Genomic DNA, 20,382 nt, shown 5'->3' on the forward strand with positions numbered 1-20,382 from the left:
CAATAAATGACCTTCATAGAATAACAGATTTAGATTTAGAGTTAGACAGAATTTTAGAAGTTTTCTAGTCCAGTTCCCTCCATTTCACAGTTGAGGCTACTATGGCCCAGAGTGGTTAATGACTTTTCTGAGTTCACATAGGTGGCAATCAGTGGGGTTGGAATTTGAACCCATGCCCTCTGATTCCAAATCCAGTGCTATCCTGTTGGGGTTTTAGACAACGAGCAATGAAAGACCAGAGTCAAGATCAAAAAATTTAAGGAGAGAGGAAAGAGCTAAGTGGTTATCTCCTACTTGAACTTTCTGGAATGGGACCTGCTCATGGCTTGTGGTGATTCACTTGAATCTATCCCAGTCTGAGATGTATACTTATCTATTTACCTATGGAACTCTCCTTTCTCCATAGCTCTTAACTCTACTGGCATTTTCTCACTATTATTAGAGAGCCACTGTAAACAGTATAAAACCAGTGACATTAATTCAAGATCAAAAGTAATGCTACTACCCCCTATATACTGCTTGTCTGCTTCTCTTGCCAGCTGGATAACTCACTGGTCCTCAGCATAGATTAATAAGATGGGATTGTTTAGTCAGATAATCCATTTGGCTTACCTAGACATAGAATTTTACACAGTCCAACCAATTCCGAGTCAGTTATTCTTGACTAATTCAGATGAATAACAACATGTAAAATCCAGTAAAAATAACTCCACATTGGTCAATAAATGACATTATAATCTCTAAACTGGTTAACAAATTCCCCACCTTTACTGGTAACATTGCTACAGTGCTTATAGATACGTTCAAATAACTTTGCCCCAAGGTCTTGGCAGCTAGGTGGCACAATAGATAGAGCACTGGACTAAGTATGAGGAATACAGTCACTGGATAAGTCACTTATTTTCTATTTGTCTTGGTTCCTCATCGTAAAATGGGGAGAATAATAGCACCTGCTTCATAGAGTTGTTGAGATCAAATGAGATATTTTAAAGTACTTTGCAAACCTTAAAGCTCTTTATAAGAGCTAGCTATTATATTATTAGCATATATCATTATTATATTTGTTTTTATTTTATTTACTTGTATTTTTATTATGTTATATTTTTATAAGACTACACTATATAAAATACATATATAATAATATAATACATAGCATAAAAAATAAACCTTAATCATTTCTCTTTTCAACCATCCCATTCTCAAGCACAAGAGAGAAAGAGGGTATGATTTTTCCATTATCATTCTGCTTCCTACAGCTAATTCTGAAGCATGAAATTGAGGCTTGTTTTTATCTCCTATACTTCCTGATGTTAAAACAGGGCTTGATCTCTGTGATCATCATAAATCTTTCCTGATGACTAATAGGTGTGAAAGCTAGTTTGTGGGACTAGTACTGATTTGCCCATGACTTCTAAGACCCTTCATACTCTGGAACTCCCCTAAAATACTCAAATCTTGCCACTAGAGATTTCCCTGAGATAAGCATGGTATGGCATATTTGTATAATAGATAAAGCCAGCATAGGCAGATGAAGACCCCAAAGCCTATGTCCCCAGAATAGGAAACCATCTTACAAAGTATATATAAGCTCTTTTATGGTCTGGGTATGGTATTGCTATTATATGTAGGATTTCTCAGGGAGCAAAAGTTTTATCTTGGGTGTCTACTAGGACTTTGGATCATCATATGCTAATAGGTCTCCGTGTTTTGTTGGCTTCCCCCATGTTTTGCACTAGCATGCAAAAATTTCAGTTGGGACCCACACACCTAGATGTTGGTACACTTCCCCTCTAGGCTGAAGATCCGAGATGAGTCTTGACAATCCTGGTCCAGTGTTCCTCTAGACTCCTCCTGTCCCAGTTTTATGATGTTTGCTAGCCCTGTCACAGTCTAGTCTTAGCCCTCAAAGAACTCTTCTCCAATTCACCTTTGTTCTTGAACATCATTAGTTCCACATTCCGGGATCAATATGCCAATCAATTCTTTATTCACTGCATCTTGATTTCCTCAGAAAACTCCATCTGTTTACTGTTGAAGTTGCTGGATGTATGTGTAAATGTGTGTATACATTCTCACATTCTTTTAAGTCCATTTTACTCCAAACATCTTCATTGTCCCATAAAAAGCATTAGAGCAAGACAATCCTGATTCATATATTTGCAGCACAAACATGTAAGTGTGAAGCGACCAGAATGATATTAATCACAACATATTCTTCCAGGATAGTAGCTGTCCATGGATTCAATGTCTCACTTGAATCTTACCCCTCATGGGCTCAGGCTGGGGTAGGTAGGCATCCACTTATTACCTGTGGGGTTTTTTTGTGAGGGGGAAGTCAGGCTGGGAGCAGACTTGTGATTTCATCAGTGTATGGAACTCCCGGTGTGGATGCACCTTCCACAGTATGGATCAGGAACCTTTCTATGACTTAGGAATTCTAAAATCTGAGGTTCTCAAAGGATGTGCCTCAAGTCTCACTAGGCATGCCATGGAATTATTATCTGTTATTGAAGATTATTATCTGTTAATTATTATCTATTATTGCAGATAAAAAGTTTATTATTTTATTTACCCATTCATCATATACAGTATAATCAGTACAGTATTCACAAAATAAAAAAAAAACTTGCCTATTACATGTAAGCACTAACCTCAAAACACATCAGACCTTGAACTCAACCAAATGGCTGTCTTTATTGTAGGTAAATCACCTTTACAAGTATTCCTGACTCTGTTGTTCTGTATACTGTGTGTGACTCCTCATTGGCATGCTATTAACAAAAAAAAAAAAAAAAAGGTTTAAGAGCCACAGTCTTCATGGGCTAGGAAATCCTTGTGAGGAAACTTCCTCTAGTAATGCAGATGAGTGACTATCCTACAATTTACTGTCTTAGAGAGTTGCCTGGGGCATCTAGAGAGTAGGTGACTTGCTCTTGGTCACATATTCTTTATCCAAACCCAGCTTTTTACGACTTCCTGACTGGCATGTCTCCTATCCACAGTGCCATAATGTTTCTTACTATAATGATAGTACAGATGAATAGTATTAAGAGATGGCATGTAGAAAGAATGATATATCACACTCTGCTCCCATTATTTCCCATTCTCATTTGCCTCTTCCAAAACTTCCAGCGTTTTCCCCAGTCCTGACTAGCTGATGTGGGCTATATGATTTCACATGTACACACATACTTATCACCAAAAATTTAGTCACAGGATGGTGAAATTTTCAAGGTACAGAAATGCATGATGGAGAGATTGCATCAGTGCATCAAATTGTACCAGTGAAGTTTCCTCAGTCATAATCAGCTTTCACCTGCCACACTAGTGTAACACAAACCATTGCAGGTTCCAAGGTTCTTCTTAGCTAAATTCAGTAATTATTACTGGAGGTTTGACTGACATCAGATTATTTTTCTTCTGCATAGCATCTCATGAAACCATATTCTATGCTACAGTATTCATGACTTCATTGGCAGAAAGAATCCCCCAAGCCCACACTCCCTCCATCCCCCACACATGTGAATGCATGGAAGATCTTAAAAGGCACTCACATCCTACTGAATACTGAGCATACTTTAAAAAAAAAAACTAATTACTAAAATGTGAGAGTAAAACTGAACTAGCCATATAAGCTGGGGAACTGTGATAAACTAACAATTTTCCTCTGCTCTTAGCCAAAAGACAATGGATCTCTGAGAAACGGATGACATCTATCCCAGCCCACCTAGTGTGGGTAGATTCCGTGGGACACCAATTCTATTCATTCTGTTCTATTCTTGGTTCATGTAATCTTGGCCCCCTTCTCAAAATATCCACCTCATAATCTACCCCTTAGGTGCATCCTATTCAACTCAAAGCTCCTAAGTCTTGGATGTTTCTTTTATCAAAAACAAAGGAGTAATTAATTCAAAGTAGAGACATTTCATTAAATAGAAAGCAAGATAAATAACAAGGGGAAAATTCTCCTACATATCTACTCAGATTCCCAGCCCAGAAAACACACTTTTTTGGTTGAACCTAGCTAGAATATTTTGCTTTCTCTAAGGCTGTCGTAGGCTCCCTAAAATGCTGCCAATGTTATCCACTGGGCTGCTTGTACTACTAGTTAGTTGAATACTTCCAGAATCTAAGATCTAGCTAAATTACCAGTTCTATAACATGGCCAGTTTTATAGTATTCTATAACATAATTATTTTCAGGGTTCAGGTGCATTGAACATTCCATGCCTACTCTCCATTCTTTGTGGTAATCATAGCCAAGGGCACCACAGAAGATATCATATCTGCTGTATACAAGCAACTCTTTTTTGTCAGTAAGAGTAAAGGAGAAATCTAATATTTGTAACCTAGTTTATCTCTGATAATTTCTATCTCCACAGTTGACTTTACAGAGCAAGTGACTTTCAAAACATAGAATGTTTCCTATTAGCATTATTTATATGCAAAACTATTTAATCACTTGTTTGTTATCAACTATACCTGTAAAGAATTCTAATTAATCAAATCTAAAAAGAAAACTATGCAAAAGCAGGGGGAATGAGGGGAAGAGATCATAATGCTAGCCCTCCTTCCTTCTGGGAGAAAGTCAGTGTTTCTATGGAGTAATCTTGAAAAGAAATCTTGTGCACATCTCAGTCTACATAATAATGCACAAATTATTAAACGCATATGTCCTATTCCCTATTTGACTTAAGGACTGTTGGTGTTATAGAGACTCAAAAGGGCTGTTAACTTTTACAGTTATCCCTTCCACATCGTGGGGGCTTGGAGCAAAGCACTGCAATCTGGGAAATCTGCATAAAATTTTTTGGCCCTCCTTTCATACCAGGGAAGAAGTCTGAATTTTTTTCTTTTTCCTTTAAGGGGTGTTACACAGAACCTTATTGTAAAATTTGGGTTAAGTATTTGGTCATGGGCTCTGTGACTTGTGCTGCCCTGATCATCTATGGCTACCATAAAACTCCTCCCAAAATTCCCATTTTATTTCTTATGCCAACCCGTGATATATCAAACAGCGATGGAGAAAGTCACAATGTGGAAGGGATAACTGTAGTTTGTTTATTACTCTGCTTGCACTTTGTAATCCAAATGCAAGTCACTAATTTCCCAAAACAAATATTTTAGCTGCGCTGGGCCTATAAGAAGTTGGGTCTCCTCCCTATTTTTGCTGGCTGTCCAGCAGCAGCAGTCTTCAGAGAAAGAGTAAAAGAGTATAAATGATCAGTAACTTAATTCCCCCTTTGCCAATGAAGAGCTAAAGGAAAAAAGAAATGCATTCTTTCCAAACCAAATTAACCCATTATACAGGTATATACACACATATTGTCAGAAACAAATACTCTTATCTTATGGGCTTAAATTCTCAAAACCAGCGTTCTAACCCTACACATTTTTTTGTTTGTTTTTTGGTGAGGCAATTGAGGTTAAGTGATTTGCCCAGGGTCACACAGCTAGTAAGTGTCAAGTGTCTGAGGCTGGATTTGAACTCAGGTCCTCCTAACTCCAAGGCCAGAGCTCTATCCACTGCACCACCTAGCTGCCCCTTAAAACCAGTGTTCTTAAAATGAAATGCTCAGCTCTCTGTATTCTCACAAATTCTCAACACACATATGTGGACATTTGTTAAGGAAACTGAATCCCATATGACAAATTCATTTTCAAATGATGACAGTTGCATATATTGTCAAGAAGAGTATTAAGTCTCTCAGCTGATTACAATTAATTTGGCACCCAGGTACAAATGTGTTTATGCCTGGTTCTCCCAACCTATACAGGGCTCTGTTCACCTGTAAACTCAAAATATCATTAGGAAACTTTCATTCTTCCTCTCAGCTTTTGTAAAGTGCATCATTAAGTCAGAAAATAGTACTGGGTTAAGACAAATTAGAGTAGTTAATAGCTGGCAGCCAGAGAAAGGTTAAGAGACAGGACTGGGAGAATCATTTCTGTTTGAGTTAACCTGAAAGAGAGAACAGCCAGACAGAGTCAAGAGTAAAGTAAGATCAGCAAGGAGTGCAAATTGCCATGAAGTAACTCACTGCCATTCCAGTGCTGTGACTCAGTTTCTCTCCGCCATGATGAACTGCTGCTCATCACTGGGATTCACGCACCATTCTTCCCACAGGTTCCTGGACGAAGGTTTAGTAGCAATGTTGTTGGTGGAGAACTTCCTTGCATAGGCTCTAGGGGTATATAGGTGGTGAGCAAGTCCTCATGTTCCTTCATCGGTTCCTTTGCCATCCCAATCCATGAAGTACTAGGGATGGCCTCATTGGGTCCTACAACCCAGAGTCCCCTTCTTCATGAACTCTTCCCCTTTACTGGAAGACTAAAGTCAGATGGGTTCTAGTTAAGAATCTAAAAATGCTTAAAAAGTTGGGATCACTGGAATAAGATACAGAATGAAACTGATAATTTCAATATAAAGCCTGGGGCTCACTCATTAGATCAAATCTTCCTGGGGGAGATCCTGACTTGACCCTTGACCTGCATGCCCTCCACAAACATTTAGCTGATCACTTGGAAAGTATGAATTTAAATAGCCTCCAATTCTCCACAGACCATTGGGTGTATAAGATGGGAAACCATGGGCAAAATAAGTTTAGTTGGAATGTGCTTAATGTTGATATTATACAGAATTCTGCCACAGGTAACAATGAAAGCCAATCATCCTGATGATATGATAGAGAGTACTGACAAGTTCAACCGTATTTATTAGGCACTTAGTGTTTGTAGACAAAAGCACTAGGTGCTGGGGAAATACCAAGTTTAGATAAGAAATGATTGCTGCTTTCATGGAGCTTACAGTCTAGTGGGGAGAGATGACACATAGATATACAAATAACAATTGCACAAAATGACACATGGGAGAGCCATTAGAACACCACAAAATAAGTGCCAAGTCAGGTCTGGAAGGCAAAAGGAATGGGGGTGGGGGGAAGATCAGGGAAGACTTCCTGGTAGAGGTGACATTGGAACTGGACTTTTAAAAAGGATAGGTAAGAAGTCAGTAGGTAGAGAAGGGGAGTGGCACAGGCATTTTAGGCATAGGGAATAAGGCAGAAAGGCATAAGACTTACTTTAGGGAAAAGCCAGTAGCCCAGTTTGGCTAAATTAAAAAGTGCATGGACCAAGCAAGACATAATCCTAGAGAGGTAAGAAGGCATTATGGAGATTATGGAGAACCTTGAAATCTGGATAAATGAATGTGAACTCAGTAGGGAATAGGGAGCCACTAATGATTTTAGAGGGAGGGGATTAACATTAATTTATGCACAAAGATGAGTTTAACAATGGAATGGAGTAATGGCTTGAAATAGGAAGTAGTGGTTATAGAAGCAGAAATATCTAAGGCTTCATTTGAGGGTAGAGTCACCATGTCCGATTTGGCTACCGTACTGTGTAGTACCTACTTCACAGGATTGCTGTGAGGATCAAATGATAGATAACTTTGTTGTGTATTTGGAGGGAATAGCAAGTCGTACATGGTAGATTTGCAGTTTCATGTGCAATCATCTTTTTTTATTGTACTGTTACAGAAAGGTTTGTTTTGTTATGTGAATTGAAAATAAAATAAATTTTTTAAAATTCTTGGCACACAGTAGGCCCTTAGCAAATGCTTGTTTCCTCCCACCCTCCTCTGCCTGTGTAGGACAGGTGGTCAAGGGGTAAAATTTATCTGAAAAGACAGTGAAAAGTACAGTTCAGAAATGAAAGATGCATTGAGGGGCTCAGAGGGGAAAGCATATAACAGCAAGCTCTAACAGAGGCACAAATTATTGGCCTTTACTGCTATTAATGACATTACTTTCAGAAAGGTTGGAAATAATGGCCTCTCCCTCCCCAAAGATCTTTAAAAGCAAATGGATGATAGGATACTGCCTAGCTGAAGCCCACGTAATAAATGGAGACAATTTTGTTTGAGGCAAGAGGGAGAAAGCTATTTAATGAGTGCTTGCAAGGACGTGGAGTTTCAAATTTCTGGCTCTCAATAGAAGCATGCAAACCCACAAAAATGGCTGATATGCATTCATACCAATTCTAAAGACATGGGGACACAAACATTACTGGAAAAAGAATGGAATGAAGTCCCTCCTTCCTGGGTCCAGGAAGGCAAATTTGACACAAGGCCCTGCAGATAACTCAGCTTTAAACCAAGCCCAGACAGAAAAAAAACCAGCCACATATAGTTCCTCTATTACCCACCAGAATAAAAGAATAATTCCATTATATTCATCAAGCATTCATTAAGCACCAACTGTGTGTTAGGTGATAGAGATAGAAAGAAAAAAAATTAAAGCAGGAGCTTACATTCTGCCGGGGAAAGATATGTTGTCTACTGCTTTTAGGCGAGAGCAGGTCTGAAGCGGTGAGCAGAAGGCCCATGTACCTGCGTGTACATTTTCACCCTATTTCTGATTTAGTCTGGCCACAGTCTAAGTGTGTAAAGCCTACTTGGCATCCCCTGAGGGTTGGAGTCAGAGTTACACCCTTCTGTATTCCAAGCTCTCTGCCAGTTCTATGGGTGATTATGGGGTCATACTTTTTTGAAGGGACATGCTGAATTTGAAAGGAGGAGGCCCATTCCTATAAAAAGCAGAAAGCTACTTCCTCAGTTCACTCCCATAACTCACTGATTACCTCCTTTTAGAGAACTCTGTTCTAGCCACTCATTCAAATAGATGTCCATTAAAAAGTATGATATTTCCAAGCAGATAGACTCTGAACACATGGGGAAGTGACAAAAAAGTCAATGGGCTATCATTGTCATTGTCAACGCTTGCCAGGATTCTAACTTGGAGGGACATAAGAATTGTGGAACATGGGAAACTCGGTTGTTGGCTGAGCACACTACAATTATGGTGGTTGTTTTGTTTCTTGTTGCTATTTGGAGGCAAAGGAGGATGGAGTATAATAATTGAATGAGGTAATAATTGTAAAACACTTTGCAAATCTTAAAGTACTACATAAATGCTAACTATTATTGTTATTATCATCATCATTATCTAGAGCTTTAGAGGGCACATTCATAGGACTGTGTATTATCTATATATAGTGTTTCCAATATAGAGTGTGGGGCACTGAATTGCTGCTAAGAAGCAGGGTAAACCAGGGCATCTGCTTCTCTATTTGAAGTAAATGTTTCATAAGGATGCTGACAGTGTGAAGCCACCATCCCAAAGGTTATCTTGTCTGCTCAGTGTTTGTTTGTTTGTTTGCTTTCAAGGGAATTGGGGTTAAGTGACTTGCCCAGGGTCACATAGATAATAAATAACAAGTATTTGGTCTGAGGCTGCATTTGAACTCAGGTCCTCCTGACTTCAGGGCCAGTACTGTATCCACTGTGCCACCTAGCTCCCTCTTGCTCAGTATTTTTTCAATGGCTCCCTTTATTGCAGGTATTCTTAACCTTTCTTTGTGTCAATTTGGTGAAGCCTATGGACCCTTTCCAGAACAATTTTTTTTTCCTGCTTTTTGGTGAGGGTTAAGTGACTTGCCAAGGGTCACACAGCTAGTAAGTATCGAGTGTCTGAGGCTGGATTTGAATTCAGGTCCTCCTGACTCCAGGGCCAGTGCTCTATCCATTGCACTACCTAGCTGCCCCTAGAACAATATTTTTAAAAGAATAAAATAAAATACATAGGATTACAGAGGAAACCAATTATATTGAAATACAGTTAATAAAAGATGTGTGTACATATGAGTGTGGGGGTGGGGAGCTGTTGTAGCATTTGCCCATTTCTGAGGTATAATGAAATTGAAATTTGTTTTATGTGTCATCTCATCGGATCCTCACAAGAATCCTGCAAGGAATATTTTAGTATCACTCTTTTACAAATTCAGAAACTGAGGCTTAGAGAGTTCAAGTGTCTTGCCCAGCATCACATAGCTAGTAAGCATCTGAGGCAAAATTTCATCTTGGGTGTTCCTGACTCACAAGTCCAGACACCAAGCCACCTAGGGGCCTTTTAAAAAAAAAATTTCATTAAACATTCCTAATTACATGCAAAATTTTTTTAACATTCTTTTTTAAAATTTTGAGTTCCAAATTCTCTCCCTCCTACTCACCCCTCCCCACTCCTTGAGAAAGCAAGCAAGTTGATATTGATTACACATGTGAAGTCATGCAAAACATATTTCCATATTAGCCAATTACAAAAGGAAACACACCAAAAAAAAGCAAGAACAAGGGAAAAAGTTTAAATAGCATGCTTCAATCTGCACTCAGAGTTCATAGTTCTCTCTCTGGAGGTAGATAGCATTCATCATCATGGGTCCTATGGAATTGTTTTGGATCATTGTCTCAATCAGAGTAGCTAAGTCTTTTACAGTTGATCATCCTTATAATATTACTGCTTACTGTTACTGCATACAATGATTCTGCTTGCTTCACTTTGCAAGAATTCATGAGTCTTCCCAGATTTTTCTGAAACCATCTTGTTCTTCATTTCTTATAGCACAATAGTATTCCATTACATTCATATACCACAATTTGTACAGTAATTCCCCAATTGATGGGCATCCCTTCCATTTCCAATTCTTTGCTACCACAAAAAGAGCTGCTGTAAACATTTTTGTGTATGTAGATCCTTTCCCCTTTTCTTTGATCTCTTTGGAATGCAGTAGTGGGTCAAAGGGTATGCACAGTTTGATAGCCCTTTCTGTGTAGTTCCAAATTGTTCTCTAGAATAGCTGGACTAGTTCACAACTCCACCAACATTGTATTAGGGGACCCCAGGTTAAGAAATCTGCTTTACTATGTTCTAGGGGCCTTTTTTTTTGGACAGTGGGGCCATACCCACCTTCCTAGTCTCACCACCTCCTGCTCACATTGTTGCCTTTTTTTTTAACCTTTGATGACATTCTGTCCTGTGCATTTGGCAATGAGACTTACCTGTTTATCAAATACAGCTGTTCCAGGCTCTGTCTCTGTTCTAGTTTCTCCTGCTGTGGCTGCAACATATCTTGATAACCCCTGAGGGGTTCCTACAATAAGAACCCATAGCCAGTTGTCCTTCATGTTTAATTAAGACTGAGTATCATCACACTTCCTTGCCAAATGCAGAGAATAGGCTTAATTAAGTAAAATGTTTTCTATTTCCAACTGCCAGTCACTAAAAGTAAATAATCCTGCATAATGCAAGAGAACCTACAACCTTGGCAACCCCTACAACTTTTGTGAAAACACCATTCTGGGTGCAACTTAAGAACAAAAGTGCTGATTAAAAATTGGGATAAAACCAACTGATTTTATCGAGATTTCAAGAAACTCACTTCTACCTTCTCTACCCCCCCAATCTACCCTCAGACATTTAGAAGAAGAATGTCCACTGGAGTTAGGATTCTTGTGTTCTAATTATCCTGCTTGCCAAATCACTCTGGAGAAATCATTTAGTGCCTAGAAATATGTTTCCCCAACACTAAGAATAGGGATAACAATAAATCCTGTTTAACTCCCTATGGGTGCTGTGAGGGTTAGATATTTGGAAAATACCCAGAGTTCCTTAGACAAATGATAAAATATGGTTCACTCTGACTTAAATACAAGGTCTGCTTCTCAATGGAAGAAAATGATTCTCCACATGAGGTTGATTATTTCTTCTTGGGCTCCATGGTACTATTCATTCCTGGCAGAACTGGTCCTACGGAAGAAAAGACTGTTTCTCTCAATAGTTATTCTTGCTTCTTATTTTATTTTTTTTTTTAGGCAATTGGGGTTAAGTGACGTGCCCAGGGTCATACAGCTAGTAAGTGCCAAGTGTTTGGTCTGAGGCCAGATTTGAACTCAGGTCCTCCTGACTTCAGGGCTGGTGCTCTATCCACTGTGCCACCTAGCTGCCCCATTATTCTTGCTTCTTAAGCTAACCTAATCTTATCCAACTCGACCCACCCTGAACTTCAAACATCAGACCCGCTCTTCTGATCCAAATATATGTCCTATGGCTTTGGTGTTGTTTGAAAATATCAACAAAGGGGTTCTCAGAAACAGAAAAGGATGGGGGGAAGCTTGTAATAAATGGAAAACTTAACCGTCCCCATTCAGCCAACTTGAATGTTGGCTTAAAAATCTAGTTATTGAGTAAAGGGGAAGAGATGAAAGGGACACTTGGTTCCCTACTTGTTTTGTTTATTTTTTGACCTAAACCTGAATGTTCCAGGATTGGGCAGGACAAAGGGGCAAGGATCAATCACATTCTTTATCTGTAGAGCGATAACAAGGAAAGAGGCATTGCCTGTGGAGTTAGGGGCTTGAGCTTCAAATCCCCACCCTCTGATGCTTATTTCCCATGTGACCATTTAGTTTATCCATCTTTTTTTTTTTTAAAGGCAATTGGGGTTAAGTGACTTACTCAGGGTCAGTTAGTAAGTGTCTGAGGTCAAATTTGAACTCAGGTCCTTCTGACTCCAGGGCTGGTGCTCTATCCACTGCGCCACCTAGCTGCCCTAGTTTTTTTTCATCTTTAAGAGATCGAGGGGGTTATGCTCAATGGCCTCTGAGGCCCCTTCCTGCTCAAGATCTAGAGTCCCTATAATTTCTTCTTTTGACTCTTTGTGGTTGTCTCATGGGTCCATCATGTTTGCAGTAGAGTAAACTGTTACAAGCTCTTTCAGACTGTTTGGACAGAGTCTCTAAAACGAAGAAAACAAGTGAAGGCTAAGGCTCCACTTGGTAATGTTATTTTCGAAGTGATAGGTGAAGAGACAATGGGAATGCTGCCTGAATCCAGCCCAGTGCTATGCATCCCTATGACTTCCTTCCCCCTCCTTTCTTACCCACTACTAGAATTATAGGGCTAGAAGTAATTCTGGAGGCCAACTCATCTAGGCTCCTACATTCAGGGAGTTATCACCCCTGAACTCTAAACTTCCTATGGGGAATTCTCACAGCAGAGATTCTGAGAGAAGCAATGCAGCTTTTGACTTGTCCAAGGTCACACAGTGGGATTGTGGCTCCCTGTTGCTTGGCCAGGATGAACCAGAGATCTGATCCACTTCAGTCAGGGTGAGGATGTAAAGCGATTAATTGTTTGGCAACAACCTTCACCTCTGCTTCATTTCTGCCATTTCCATCTGCCAAGTTTGGCAGCTTTGTTATCTGCCTAAAGATACAAAGTAAGTGAGGCATCAAGGAAAACTGCTGAACCTTGTGCTGTTCCTGTTTCCTCCAAAGAGTAAGGAATCATAGGTCCTTGGCTAGTAAGTGGAAAATCCAAAACAGCCAGCCCTCATTTGATAGATTTCCCTCTGCACAGAGCACCTTTTTTTCCTAAGCATTTGAGAAAGAGATAAAAAGGGTAAGTACCAAGGTCAACAGGAAGCTAGGGGGTGCAGTGATTAGAGCACTGGGCTTGGAATCAAGGAAGATTCATGCTCCTGAGTTCAAATCTGGCCTCAGACACTTACTAAATGTGTAACCCTGAGCAAGTCACTTAACCCTGTTTGCCTCAGTTCCTCATCTGTAAAATGGGCTGGAGAAAAAATGGCAAATCACTCTGGTGTCTCTGCTAAGAAAACCCCAAAATGGGTCACAATGAGTTGGACACAACTGAAAAGACACAACCACAAAAACCAAGCTCAATGGTGACTTACATGGGTCATAAATTTAGAACCAGAAGGGATCTTAGAGGTCATCTAATCCAATGTCTTCATTTTACAGGCTAGGAAACTGAAGCGTAGAGAGTTGCCCTAGGTCACACTGGTAATAAGCAGCAAAGCTAAGATTTTAACCCAACTCTTCTGATGGCAAATACAGTGTTCTTTGTAGTTAGTATACCATGTTGCTTTAATAGTCAATGGGAGTGCCAGTCAAGCCTCAGAACTTAATATGTGTGAATGTTTCCCAGCCATGGCCATGTCATTTGCTCATCTGGGTGTGTCTTACTTGCCTTACAGGTTCACTCTGAAACCATTGCCACCTATGCCCTTTGTGGCTTTGCCAATTTTGGTTCTCTGGGAGTAGTGATTGGAGGACTCAGTAAGTAATAATGTTCTTTCTTCAAACCCCTGTGTGATTTTGATGCAATTTAAACTGAAATGCTTGGTTACTTCATCTGTCCCATTCTCTCTAATACCAGGAAAAAGATCTCACCAGCGCTAGGAAGGTAGGAGAGGAACAATACAGCAATAAATGCATATGCCACAAAAAGACACCCCCCTCAATATATATCAGGGTGGGGAACCTGTGGCCTCAAGGCCACATGTGGCCCTTTAGGTCCTCAGGTGCAGCCCTTTGACTGAATCCAAATTGGATATATCATATGTGTATGAAAGCCTCAGCCCTTTTTAGTGGGTCAGACTCAGAGCCATAGCTAGTAATTCTGGATCCTAGGGCAAGCACAACAAAATATGCCTAGTGTCAAGCAGCTTACAAAGTACTCTTGAAGAAACCTTTTAAGACAAATTCAGCCAGATTGCCAAGTTAAGACCAAGACCCTACAAGTGTGGGGCAGGGTCAAGACTAGAAGCTCATACTACCATTCATGGAAGGAACCACACCATCTGGTAGTTTTCTATTTTAAGTAAATTACTCTTGCTAACTAGGTGCTACTCTTGTTTCCACCTGCTGAAGAATCACTAAAGCTGTCAGTGGTCTCTAAATTTCAGCACTTTAAAGAAAACGCCAGCCCCCTCCTAGTCACAACTCTAGTCAAACTCCTGTCTCCCCCCTTGAGGAGCTCCCCACCAAAAACTGACTGGGCACTTCTATTCAGAAGATGCATGCATTGAACAGTCCAACCCCAGAGCTCCTTCTGGAGATAATACATTTTGGGGGAGGCCTTATCTGAACCCACTAACAACTCCATGCTTGTTCCATATTCCCTAGCATCTATGGCTCCTTCCAGGAAGCGGGACATTGCCGGAGGGGCTTTCAGAGCTCTGATTGCTGGTACTGTAGCCAGCTTCATGACAGCCTGTGTCGCTGGTAAGTGCTCTGCCCTGCCTATCTGCTAATGACCATAAGATGGCAGTGTTTCAGCTTTGGCTTCTCACCTAAGCCCAAAGGATGGATTTATTTTAAAAAAAAAAAAAAAAAAGGTTGAGAAATGGTCCCTCTATTGTACTTAGAGTGGGTAGAAATGGAAAAGCTGAATGGGGGGGGGGAGGATAGGGAAGGGGAGAGGAGGAACACAAAGATTTTTGTTCTTGAATTAATTAAACGAATGTCATTCTAATGTCTAATTTCTAGGCATACTCTCCAGCCCTCCCATGGAGATAGATTGCTATAGTCTTTTAGAAAATGCCTTCAACTCAACTTCACCTAGCAACACAACTGAGCTAGTTACCTGTTGCCAAAACCTATTTACCAGGTATTGTACCCTTGATTACAACTACTTTATATTCCATTATTAAGAGGCTTATGATAGAGTTTGACCTAGAGATACTTTCTTATTATGGCAGTTTTGAAAGGAAGCTTAAGGAGGCAATACACAAAGAAAGGAAAAGTTTTGCAAATGTGGCCTAATGAAAATGTCAGGTCCTAGCATTTGTATAGTCTTTTCAACCTCAACCTTTCATTTTGGCTTCCTTTCGATAATGAACAGGCCTCCCCATCCCCCATCCCTCCCATCCTGTGGTCCTTTCTGAGGTCAAGATGTTCACTTGGTACTGAGATCAAGATCTGATGTTCATTTCAACGTATAATATATTGGTTAAAATCACTGAACTGATAATATCCTGTCCCAGCTGTAAAATGTCCCTTTCCTTTTTCCAGACCAACCTGATGGTGAGGCAATATGCTGTAGTGGATAGGGTACTGGACTTAGAATCAGGGAGACCAGAGTCAAAATCCCACCTCAGGCTCAGTTACCTGGGCTAGTTACTTAACTTTTCTGTGCCTTAGTTCCTTCCCCTCATCTGTAAAAGGAAAAGGTTAGTTAGACTTAATGGCCTTTAATGTCCCTTGCATATTTAAATCTATACTCCTTAGATCCTTCAAAGGTGCTATAGAGACAAGTCCTCCCCTGGGGAAAGGCTTGATCCCAAAAGGCCTGACATCCTTTAGGACACATAGTTATCCCTTCCACAGCCTGACTTTCCTCATCATGGTTTCAATATCACAGTAAGTATAAGAAATTAAATGAGAATTTTGAGGGAGTTTTGCTGAAGCCACAGACGACACAGAAAAAAGTTTAGAAACTCAGAAATAAATATATGTATAGTATTGTATAATCTCAACATATTTTATATTTTAACACCATGATAATCCAGACTTTTCTGGTACAAAGAGAGGGCCAAAAATTTTTATATGGATTTTCCAGGTTGCAAGGGTACCACACCCTTAACCCTCCCTGATGTGGAAGGATGACTGTATATATAAAGTCATTTGTCCATGGTTGCACTGGCTGGAATGAAGAGTTATGTTACTATGACTTCCCATCCTCGGGCAATTCTAATAGATCTAACCATGGTCCTAATTCCAGAAGAAAAATACTGTCTTTGTGCCTTATTGACATATTAGAAAATCCACTTAATTATTTTTTTTCTCTTTGGCTTGGGGTTTCCTCTATCCACCAGCACTGACACCAGCAACACCAGTGATATTTTACCAGGAAGCTTATCTACCTTGAATGGCTGCTGTCTGGTGCTGAATCCAACTACATTTAACTGTGATTGGGTCACTACTTCATTCTGAGCTTAGTCCCTTCCCAAGATGGTCCCCAGAACAAGCTTCAATCAATTTGAAGGGAACAATGTGAAAATGAATTTATGTGATCACACTTCTTTATTGGGGGAAGGAGGAGTTGTGGGAGAATATCAGATACTATTTATAGATTAATTTTTCTACATGGAATCAGCATGGACTGGAAGAGAAAGAGAACAATAAGTATGACCCATCAAAAACTATTCGCCTCCTCTGTCCCCTATCTCTCCCCAACAAGGACACTAGGCTGTTCAGATATCCTGATGGAATCATCTCTTTATTCTCTTCATTGTCATTTGGGTTTGGTGTTCCAGAACACTTCACCTGAACACAGGTATTAATAAACTAATAAATTCACCAATAAAAAAAAGCTCTGCTCACCAGTCGCTCGTTTGACATCCTGAACTGGAGGTCCAAAGAGACCCCCTAGAATCATCATCAGTTATAGACCATCCTGATTTCACTGGGTCTGATTTGAAACAAGACATTTACATCAGACCTTAGAAAGTCTCAATGCAACTGTCCATGTAAAAGCAGACAACTGACTATTTCAGAGAGAAGCAGTGTCACCCCCACCCAAGGAGATAAGACAAGATGCCTAAAAGTAAGAGGAAAATGTCCATTCCACTCTCAGATTCTTAAGAGGCACAATTTGAAAAACAAAACCAAGAGAAAGATCTGCTACCATGGTTACCATGGTGAAATCCACATTCACTATTCCTTATCTATGGTTTTGAGAGAAAAGCTGTCTCCAGCTATGATACCCTAGGGAAGTGGCTAGGCCTCTGTGTTTCAGTTTTGCCAATGGCAAAAGGGGAAGACCACCAGTTCGAATCTACTTCACAGAATTGCAGGAGGGGGCACCCTGATGACTAATGGGTAGAATTCCTGAGTTCTTAGACACAAGGATATAATTACTTTGTAGGCCCAGCATTTAGGATATTTATTAAAGTGTCATTCGTGTTACTCAGTAATAGAAATTCAAAGGGAAAACCCAGGATCATCAGTTTGGGATCATCTCAGCCCCAGCAGGTTACAGTGAAACAATAACAATCAATCAGAGTGTCCTGTGTATTATTTTCACTCTTGTAAGTTATCTTCTGTACCTTGAGGCCAGATAAGCTTGACTCCCAAGAATTTTGGGAGACTTTATAGGGTTGGGAGATTTAAGAATACAGTTTCTTTCCCTTTAACCTTTCAAATGTTTGTGAAATTCAACAACTGTACATTTGTGCACAATGAAAATAAATATAAAATATTTAAATAGTTTTTACTAGTATTTCTATAATGCACTTTAAGGTAAGTCCCTGTTTTCAACTGTGTTCCTGAGATATTTAAAAGGGGGGGGCAGTGGGGAGATGGGTCGGATGGGAGAACCAAACACACCAACAAACAGTACATAACCAACAAGTACAACCAAAAGTCCTTTCTATATTGTACAAGAAAGCTGATCTTATGATTTACAATTGTTATTTGCAACAGCCTTAGACCACTCATCAGCCAAACTATGTCTTTGCTCAGAAAGTTCCACCCCATTCCTAGTCATTTCCAATTGCCAAGGCTATAACTGAGACAAGGTGACTGGGGCATTGTCCTAGGCTATCAAAATTTAGAAGATGCTGAAAGTACTTTAGCTCGTAGAAATAACTGAGTTTAAAATCAGATAGTAAGAATAGTTCATTGAAAGTGGAAGCCACCAGATGGTGAAACTCTCTCCTCTCCTTTCCCTCTCCCTTTCCCCCTTCCCCTCCTCTCTTCCCCTTTCCTCTCCTCTCTCTGCCACACCCTCCCACCAAAAAACTATGTAAGCATGCACTTTGGGTGAACTGCTCTCTAGTCCTGCCCTGTTGTCTCTCCTGGTGGCAGCTTCCTCAGCATGGGCATTAAGCATCCTGAGAGAGGTCTCCACCCAAAGGGGCTGATGTTCAGGGACCTCTAACTCCCCATCACGGGGTGGTATCCAAGGTACAAGGGTTTAATGGTAATGTCCTTAGGTCTCTTTCTCAAACTGAACCTGTCTTTAAACATCAACATCTGTTTGTCTTGGGAGTATTGTAGGAGGTTTGCTCTGGGTACAAGACTGCCAGACAACAAGATAATCTCTCCACTGTTATCCCCTGGCCTTGTGTTTCTCTGCTACATCGTTTGTAGCTGCTTTCAGCTTTGAAGGATTCAATGATAGGTAAAAGAGGAAAAAGTCCTAAAAATACCAGAATCCTCAGATAATTTTGCCCTTTTCAACAACATTCAATGCTTACTTAAATGTCTACAATTCTAGTCAAGTTTACTGCAATATGAACTTCTGTCAACTGAATCTGGTTTTTCCACTGACTTAGATTTTAATGATAACAACTGACTTGGGGGAGAGGGAAATCTGTGATTTCTTTGACCCTGGAAACTCCCAGGAAAGAAATATCTTCTGTCATGTGGAATTACACCTGCTTTTAGAATCTTAGTCTTAGAGTTGCCTGAGACACCAATGGGTTAAGTGACTTACCCAGGGTCACATACACAGTATGTATCAGTCAGGGCTTCAACACAAATTGAGGCAGCTCCAAGATGAGCTCTCTATTCATTCTGCCTTTCTCAACTGACATGTATATGGCACTTTAAATTTTGCAAAGAGTTCTCCATTCATGATGGCATTTGAACCTCATAACAACCCTATCATATAGGTCTTACAGGTACAAATGAAAGGGAAAGAGATGAGAGTATAAACATTTATTAAACACCTACTGTGTATGAGGCACTATGCTAAGTGCTTTACAATTATAATCTCATTTGATTACCTTATTCTTCAAATAAAGAAACTGAAGCTCAGTGATATGAAGTGACTTGTCCATGGTGAGGTCTTGCTAACTCTCCATTGATAATGCTATGCTACCCTCCCCCTCACAAGAGATGTTACAATGGGAAAAAATAGATAGTGATTGAAATTCAGTGATATAGGAAATGCCTAGGTAAGAAAACTCTCTACCAATTGGCATCTTCTCTGCAACTTGAGTCATAGAGAGTTGCCCAGAGCACCAAGAGGTAAATGTTGCCCAAGGTCACACTGTCAGAATGTATTAAAGGTAGGACTTGAATCCAGGTCTTTTTGGTTTCCAAGTCAACTTTTATACACACTACACTACACTAGTATAATACAATAAGTGAATTTAATACAAGTAAGGCACAATACCTGCCCTTCATTGGCACTCAGCCCTACTTATCTTCGTGAACTTGGTCAAGATTAGCTGAGTTTTTTCCCTTGGAGACAAGGGACTATAACCCTTAGAATCCAGAGAGACAAAAGACCAAATCTTTGTATTGGCCCTTCACCTGTTTTTTGTTTGTTTTGGCATGGCCTGCTGAGGCCATTCTAGAATGGATTTAAGGCATAGGACTCTAGGACCCCCTGTGCTGTTCAATGTTAACACCCCCAACATACATATGCACTCACACGTGTTACAAGGACTTCATAACAACAGAGATGACTAGATGACTAACATGCAATCATCCATAAACACGTCTACCTAATTACCTTTTATTTCAGTTAAATGTCAATCTTCTTTCTTCTGACAGCAATTGAATGAACACAATTGAATGAATACGGGAGGTCACCATGAGGTGCTTAGGACTCAAACTAGGTCTATGAGGAAGCAGCTAAGGCCATACTTTTCTAATCATAGAACATCTCAAAAATCATAAAATCTTAAAAGAAAGGTTCTGAAGGGCTGATGAGAACAGAATGTACTA

General features: G+C 40.0%; 1 protein-coding gene across 7 annotated transcripts in view; it reads left to right on the forward strand.

Annotated features, from left to right (window-relative positions):
- Nucleotides 1-17,910, forward strand: part of LOC114026041 (solute carrier family 28 member 3-like) — a 135,582-nt gene extending 117,672 nt beyond the window's left edge. For all 7 annotated transcript variants that reach the window (XM_027839636.1, XM_027839637.1, XM_027839634.1 and 4 more), the window contains 4 exons: nucleotides 13,896-13,977; nucleotides 14,827-14,925; nucleotides 15,190-15,310; nucleotides 16,518-17,910. In XM_027839636.1, coding sequence (XP_027695437.1) covers nucleotides 13,896-13,977; nucleotides 14,827-14,925; nucleotides 15,190-15,310; nucleotides 16,518-16,635 — 420 coding nt within the window. In that variant the 3' untranslated portion in view covers nucleotides 16,636-17,910. The remainder of the gene's footprint in view (nucleotides 1-13,895; nucleotides 13,978-14,826; nucleotides 14,926-15,189; nucleotides 15,311-16,517) is intronic.
- Nucleotides 17,911-20,382: the final 2,472 nt, after the last annotated feature.

This window comes from Vombatus ursinus, unplaced genomic scaffold (assembly GCF_900497805.2).
Source record: "Vombatus ursinus unplaced genomic scaffold, bare-nosed wombat genome assembly UNPS02014832.1, whole genome shotgun sequence".
NCBI lineage: Eukaryota > Metazoa > Chordata > Mammalia > Diprotodontia > Vombatidae > Vombatus > Vombatus ursinus.